Source organism: Arachis duranensis, chromosome 10 (genome assembly GCF_000817695.3).
Source record: "Arachis duranensis cultivar V14167 chromosome 10, aradu.V14167.gnm2.J7QH, whole genome shotgun sequence".
In the NCBI taxonomy this organism is placed as follows: domain Eukaryota; kingdom Viridiplantae; phylum Streptophyta; class Magnoliopsida; order Fabales; family Fabaceae; genus Arachis; species Arachis duranensis.
Window position 1 is genome coordinate 84,474,899 of NC_029781.3, and position 7,475 is coordinate 84,482,373.

The 7,475-nt window shown below is 41.4% G+C and overlaps 2 protein-coding genes across 2 annotated transcripts; both read left to right on the top strand.

The window, feature by feature from the left end:
* Nucleotides 1-201: 201 nt before the first annotated feature.
* LOC107470557 (protein POLAR LOCALIZATION DURING ASYMMETRIC DIVISION AND REDISTRIBUTION) lies at nucleotides 202-2,546 on the top strand. Its single transcript, XM_016089953.3, has 3 exons — nucleotides 202-546; nucleotides 1,361-1,815; nucleotides 2,094-2,546. Exons 1-3 carry the CDS (start codon nucleotides 207-209, stop codon nucleotides 2,427-2,429), a joined length of 1,131 nt encoding a protein of 376 aa, XP_015945439.1. The 5' UTR covers nucleotides 202-206; the 3' UTR covers nucleotides 2,430-2,546.
* Nucleotides 2,547-4,480: 1,934 nt separating this feature from the next.
* Nucleotides 4,481-5,369, top strand: LOC107470549 (uncharacterized). The gene is made up of 2 exons (XM_016089946.1): nucleotides 4,481-4,965; nucleotides 5,141-5,369. Exons 1-2 carry the CDS (start codon nucleotides 4,481-4,483, stop codon nucleotides 5,367-5,369), a joined length of 714 nt encoding a protein of 237 aa, XP_015945432.1.
* The last annotated feature ends 2,106 nt before the right edge of the window (nucleotides 5,370-7,475 follow it).

Here is a 7,475-nt window from a genome sequence, read left to right on the forward strand (position 1 = left end):
CATTCTAAATTCATTGGCAATTTAAGTTACTAGCAGTAGTATATTAGTATTTCATTAAACAAATAAATAGAAAGTTAGAAGAAGACGAAGAGACCAATAATTTTTCCCTCCAAAACTCAGAATGTGAAGTTAAGTGAACTATCATCAAGAATTTAATGCCCCACACTTATCACAAGTCACAATAAATCGCAGAACAGTGAGTAGCTATGAATCGTAACAATGAGACTCCAAAGAAGAAGAAGAGCCTCTTATTTGAATCCTCAAACCCAAACCTTACTAACTTCCCACGCCGCTTAAGCGTCGCAGATATTCTTCTCACCGGTGACGAAGACGAAAACGACGCTAATTCCATGGCCGGCGTCGGAAAACCTTCGCTGTCTGCCAGATGCTATTCGCCTTGGCGACTTCTTGCTAGGTTGCTTAAGGTTCTGAGGCACACTAAGGGACACACAGTGGCTCTGCGACGGAGGCAGCAGAATGAGACTCCTCAGTCCACCGCGACGACGCCGTCGCTGATAAACGTATCAAATGGCAGTAAGGAGTTCGGTGAGAAGCTCTGATTATTTTTTTCCGATTTTTTTCGTTAAGTTAATTTTGGTAATTTTAACTGTTTTGTAACTTGCTTATGCTTATGCTTCATTCGCATGTGAATAGTGATGTACACAAAATTTTACCTGAGTCTTTGATCCGACTGTATTTTTTTTTGGTGACTTTTGATCTGACTGTATTTAATATAGTGGATTGTGATTTCATCTCTTTGCAATTTCTGATTAACCTACACCTTTGTAATTAACCTAATGCGATTTCCTAGTTCAAATCTTGAAATTAGCAAACATTTTTGGGAGTATTATTTTGTTTATTAGCGGGATTAAGATTCACCGTTGTATCTGTTGATCGATCGTTTTTGTTTATATGTTTTTCCCATCCTGGAGGTGATTAGTATGCCATCAAATGCTAAAATACTAAAATATATTTATTTTACAGAAAATCGCTAGCAGTCTTTAACAATTTTGGCTAGCATTAGCGAGCACACAAAAATTTTACTAATTTCTGTGTGCAAACTCTGGTAAATGTATGTAAGTGCAACTGTATTGACTCCTGAGTGCAAACTCGATAAATATAGGTGCAAATTGTATGCTTCTTGCATGTAAGGCCTGTAAATGTGGGTGCATAATATTACTAGTTCAAAATAATAATATTTGCTAGCCATGAAACATTGATATTTATTTTATTGTTTGGTATAACATGCAAAATTGTTTCACCCGTTCCTTCTCTTCGCAATTTCCCTTCATAATCAGTGACGAGTTATGCATTTTTCTCCTTGATAGTTACTTCATAATGTTGTTGATGTGTTTTGCAGGAGAGTTGCACGATGATGCTTCTTTTAAGCTAGGAGTTGGTTGTGGTTTACTATATATGATTGCAGCTAGTAAAAATGAGCTTGGGAAGATGGTTGAATTGCGGAAAGAAATGGAAATGCTCCTTCAAAATGTGAAAGGGGTACTGCAGAGTAAAGATGCACTTATCAAGCCATTGAAGCAGAATGAGGCTCTTGCCTGTTCCATAACTGATGTTCAAGAAGTTTCCGACTTTCACAGTCCCCTTTCAGTTCATTCAAAAACACCATATGTTCACCAAGAGTCAACAAGTGCAGTGGTTCATAAACATTTTCTAGAATATAATATAAATGACCGTAATAAACTTGCAGAAGAAATAAATGAGCTTGAGGCAGAATTTGAAGTTGAGTTAGAACGGTTGCAGCTGTATATGGATAGAGAAGCTGTGTATGAAGATGCAAAACACGAAATATTTAAGGTAGAATTTTCATAGAGTAATTCTCATTCGTATATTCATTTTCTTATTCTGATATCTATTAAATCAACCAAGAACAATTTTGTGTCCGTCCATCAATATCAATTTTATCAAGTGAAATTCCCTTTGAGGGATGCATCTACAAATATCTCGTTACTCTTCTGTTTAGAAAAGTATTGTGGGGTTAGTTTAATCTGGTATGAGAAGGAGTAACGGCTTTTTAATAAATTTTGTTCTTGGTTATTATCCATTCCATAGTGGCTGAAAGCGGTATTTGGCAGGTAAATGCTGAGGACTCCCATTCAAAGAGCCATAGTTTGAGTTCTGGTGAAATAGTGATGGACCCGCAAGGAGCATGTGCTGATGTATCTTTTGCAGTTCCTCCAGTTGAACTGGAGAGAAGATTGCATGAACTGCTACAAGCAAGAATGCAAGAACAGATATCGGAGTTGGAGTCTGCTTTAGAATGCACCACTCATAAGCTTGCTGAGAAAGAGATTGAGGTTACTTGGTGGAAAGACACTGCAAAACTTGTGTCGCAGCACCTTCCAGAAACTTCTCGGTTTACGTTCCGTCTTGATCCTGATACTGCTTTGAAGTTGAGTCAAGTTGTATAGCTTTTGAAAGAGTGAAGTATAGGCCATTGTGGTTTTTGCACAACGTAGTAACAACCTGTTGCTCCATTTTTTCTTTTCATTTAAATTTCTGGTTCAGTCATGGAGCATATAATTTGGACTTTGTCAACATTTTTTGCGAAGGTCTCTATTTTTATTTCTCCTTTGTGGGTTAGGAAATCTGTGTTTTCTGTAACACAATGATCGTTACATTGGCAGAAGGACGCATTAATCAAACGCTCCATATTTACGTGAACGAAGAAGAAATATTTTTACTAAAGAAAAAGTTGAAAAGTCGATTTCTATCATTTTGATTTCTATCATTTACTTTTGCCTGTTGAAGGACCACAGCAGACAGCACATAAGTGTAGATTTTTTAATCAAATTGTCCCCTCAACCCCCGGGGGCGCCCCCTTCTTTTTCCTCCTCCTTTGTCGTTATTTGTTTATTTATTGGTCATGGATCGTTTTTTTAATATTAGTTCCGGGATGACGAAAAACACAAAATGGGCTTTTCTGATCTTTTTCTGAGTTATGGAAAGAGTCAATGATTGGCCCGAAATCACTCAGCCCGTTTCCTGAAGAGAGAGACGACCCATCGCTGGGAGCATTTTGGTGATTGACTGAAAAGTGAGGGATAGACCGAACTAAGGGGAAAAAGTGAGGCATTTTTGTAAAAGTAACCCTAGGAAACGCTGGGATAGGACTGGCAATAGATACGGTAGGGTAGGGTTTAGATTCTACCCTAACTCTATTCACGGGTTGAAAATTATTTTAAAATTCTACCATACCCTACTTACAGGTTGAGAATCTCTCAATCCTAACTCTACCTGCACCCTAAAGTTCTAAACCCTACTTTACCCGATTTTATCCGCAAAAACAAAAAAAATTCAAATAAATATAAAATTCAACAAAGTTCAAATTAAAATCAAAAACAATAAAATCTTAAAGAAATCCAACATAAAATTACAAATAATATGATTATTAAATAGCTTAGTGATTATTTTAAGTTTTTATAAGAAGAAAATTGTGAGTAGAAGACTCACTTTCTTCACTACATACATGTTCATATCCTGGCCCAACACCAAGGGCCGGGTCCAAATAATCTAAAAGTTCCAATTTTAAGATTGGCCTTCGCCACACACCGACCTTCATAGAAGAGGTCGGCTTCGACACAGACTTCTTTCCAAAGAAGTCGGGCTCGAGGGATAGCTGACAGATAACACTTATTCAAATAAGTAAATGCCCCTAAAATCTCTCAACCCACTTCTAGAGGCCATATCTCAACAACCCTAAGATAAAGGGACAGTTATCCACCCTCAAAAGTGTAATTACTCCAACGGTGGTTATTGGATCACCACTATAAATACACTGATACCCTTTAGGTATCGCTAAGTTCCAATACTCTCTAAACCTGCTTAATCCCTTGCTGACTTAGGCATCGGAGTGTTTTTGCAGGTACCATTCCCCATTCATTCACAAATTGGACGGCAGCTCCCAGACGCTAACCAAGTTGGAGACCACCTTCTTTTGACGTTTGCGCTGATCCTTCAAGTCCGATCCATCTGTCTTAGGTTACCTAGGTAACATTGGCGCCGTTGCCGAGGACCTTGAACGATCATCCAGTAATGGCGGACGACCAGCCTTTGGATGGGGACACTGCATCTGATTCAGAGCAAGAGCAGTTAGATGCAGCCAACAACGATAGGGCTATAGTATCTCTGCACGGAGCAGGTGCCTAGCACCACGAAGGCCCTTCTGATGAAAAAGGCCCCAGGGAGTTCACTCAGAGGTGTATGGACCAGAAAAATGGGGGCAGCCTCACACTGCCGACCTCATGGGATTACTCCACGGCCACCAAGAACAGCTGAAGCAGCTAGAACAAGAACTAGAGCGACAGCGAGAAGCAGAGAGGAACCTGAGAAGAGAGGTCGAGCGCCGAAAAGAGCTTGAAAAAAAGCTCTTGAGGTTGGAATCCAATCTCCGAGGTCGAAATTCTCGTAGTGACTGAGAAGACTCTCTGTTTGGGGAGAAGACCCGTTCAATGAGGACATAATGAGGACGAAAGTTCCAAGGAACTTCAAAAGCCCCGATATGGACCTACATGATGGGACTACCGATCCAAAGCATCACTTGAACAATTTCAAAAGTCGGATGTATTTAGCTGACGCCTTTGATGATACTCGCTGCAAAGCCTTTCCAACGACTCTGACAAAAGCAGCGATGAAGTGGTTCGATAGCCTCCCCCCAAGGTCGGTCACCAGTTTCAACGACCTCTCGCATAAGTTTCTTATGCGATTTTCAATCCAAAAGGATAAAGTGAAGCATGCACCGAGTCTCCTCAGGGTAAAACAGGAGATTGGAGAACCTTTGAAGGACTACATAGAAAGGTTCAATAAGGCGTGCCTAGAAATCCAAGACCTACCTACAGAGGCAGTAATTATATGCCTAGTAAATGGACTCCGAGAAGATCCCTTCTCCCAGTCCATCTCAAAAAGGCACCCGACTTCTTTAAGTAATGTACAGGAAAGAGCCGAGAGGTACATCAATATGGGAAAAACGCCAGGCTGCGAGAACCAAGCTGGCGACCTAGGTACTCTCACCCATCGAAGGAGAGGGAGAAGGAGTCCAAGAAAAAAGAAGAATTCGGGCCTGAAAAGGTAGGAGATACAATTCCTACACTTTTCTATGAGTTTCTCTAATCGATGTCTACAGGAAAATTTGTCACACTGAAAGACTACCTCCTCCTAGACCCATCAAAAACATGAAAGGGGGAAGTCGTAGCAAGTACTGCGAGAACCATAAATTGTATGGGCTCTCAACAAATGATTGTTACGACCTGAAAAATGTGATAGAAAAGCTGGCCAGAGAAGGTCGATTCGACAGATATCTCATGGAAAGGTTGAACCATCATGGCAAGAGGAAGCGAGATGAGGAAGATTGAAGAGACCCACCACCACAGACCCCGGAAAGACATATACATATGATCTCAGGGGGATTTGCTGGAGGCGGTCTCACAAAGTCATCTCGCAAGAGGCACCTGAAGGAAGTCTACTAGGTCGTCGAGGGCGAAGTTCCCGACCTTCCAACCATCTCTTTCACTAAAGAATATGGGAAAGGCATCGTTCCTGAACATGATGATCCGGAAGTGATTACTATGATCCTTGCCAACGCCCATCTGCACAGAACCCTGGTAGATCAAGGGAACTCAACCGACATCCTGTTCAAACCAGCATTTGATAAGCTAGGAATGGATGAAAAGGAATTAAGAGCTTACCCTGATACCCTATATGGGCTGGGGGATACACCAATAAAGCCACTAAGATTCATACCCTTACACACAACTTTTGGAAAGGGAATGAATTCCAAGACTCTGAGTATCGACTTCATCGTCGTCGACGTGGGTTCGGCCTATAATGCTTTAATAGGCAAAACAACCCTAAGCCGGCTCGGAGTAGTGGTGTCCCCCCTACCTTTGCATGGAATTTCCAATGCTAGATGGAATTGCAACCATCAAGGGAGATCAGAAGCAGGCGATAAAGTGCTACAATGAAAGCCTAAACCTGAGAGGGAAAGGCAATGAGGTTCTTTCTATTGAGCTCGGAGGAGTCTGAGCTAAAGAAGGGTTACGACCACAACCCAGGGGAAAAACTGAAGAGGTACAGATCGTAGAGGAGGAAGGAAAGAATACCAACATATGAGCCACCTTGAAAAAAGACTTGAAGCAAAAGCTTATAAGGCTCCTACAAGAGAATTCTGACCTCTTTGCCTGGAAAGCCTCCGACATGCCCGAGATAGATCCCAAACTTAAGGCACACAAGCTGTCAATATACCCAGATCACGACCTGTTCAGCAGAGGAGACGAAAGCTCAGACCTAAACGGGCTCAAGTAGTGGAAGAACAAATACAAATCCTCCTAGAAGCCAGCTTCATCAGAAAAGTCAAATATTCGACTTGGCTGGCAAATGTAGTGCTAGTCAAAAAATAGAACGGCAAGTGGATGATGTGCGTCGACTACACCGACCTAAACAAGGAGTGTCCAAAAGACCCATATCCACTTCCAAGTATTGATACCCTAGTAGATTCCAGCTTGAGGTATCAGTACTTATTGTTCATGGATGTGTACTCAGGATATAACCAAATTCCGATGTACAAGCCGGATCAAGAGTAAACATCCTTCATCATGCCTAGAGCAAACTATTTCTATGTGGTTATTCCTTTTGGACTAAAAAACGCAGGAGCCACGTATCAAAGGGTGATTAATAAGGTGTTTGCAGCTCACCTTGGGAATCTAATGGAAGTATATGTAGACGACATATTAGTAATACCAAGGATGAGGCTGGTAGCGCGAAATTGTGATCAATACTTTTCACAAATCAAATAATCCCCGGTAATGAATCCAAAAACTTGGTGTTCAATACCATGGCATAAACACAACTTCGCACAACTAACCAGCAAGTGTACTGGGTCGTCCAAGTAATAAACCTTACGCGAGTAAGGGTCGATCCCACAGAGATTGTTGGTATGAAGCAAGCTATGGTCACCTTGTAAATCTTAGTCAGGCAAACTCAAATGGGTATGGTGATAAACGCATAAAACATAAAGATAAAGATAGAGATACTTATGTAATTCATTAGTAGGAATTTCAGATAAGCGTATGAAGATGCCTTCCCTTCCGTCTCTCTGCTTTCCTACTGTCTTTATCCAATCCCTCTTACTCCTTTCCATGGCAAGCTGTATGCAAGGGTTTCACCGTCGTCAGTGGCTACCTCCCATCCTCTCAGTAGAAATGTTCAACGCACCCTGTCACGACACGGCTATCCATCTGTCGGTTCTCAATCAGACCGGAATAGAATCCAGTGATTCTTTTACGTCTGTCACTAACGCCCCGCCCTCAGGAGTTTGAAGCACGTCACACTCATTCAATCATTGAATCCTACTCAGAATACCACAAACAAGGTTAGACCTTCCGGATTCTCTTAAATGCCGCCATGAGTTCTAGCCTATACCATGAAGATTCCGGTTAAAGAATCCAAGAGATATTCACCCA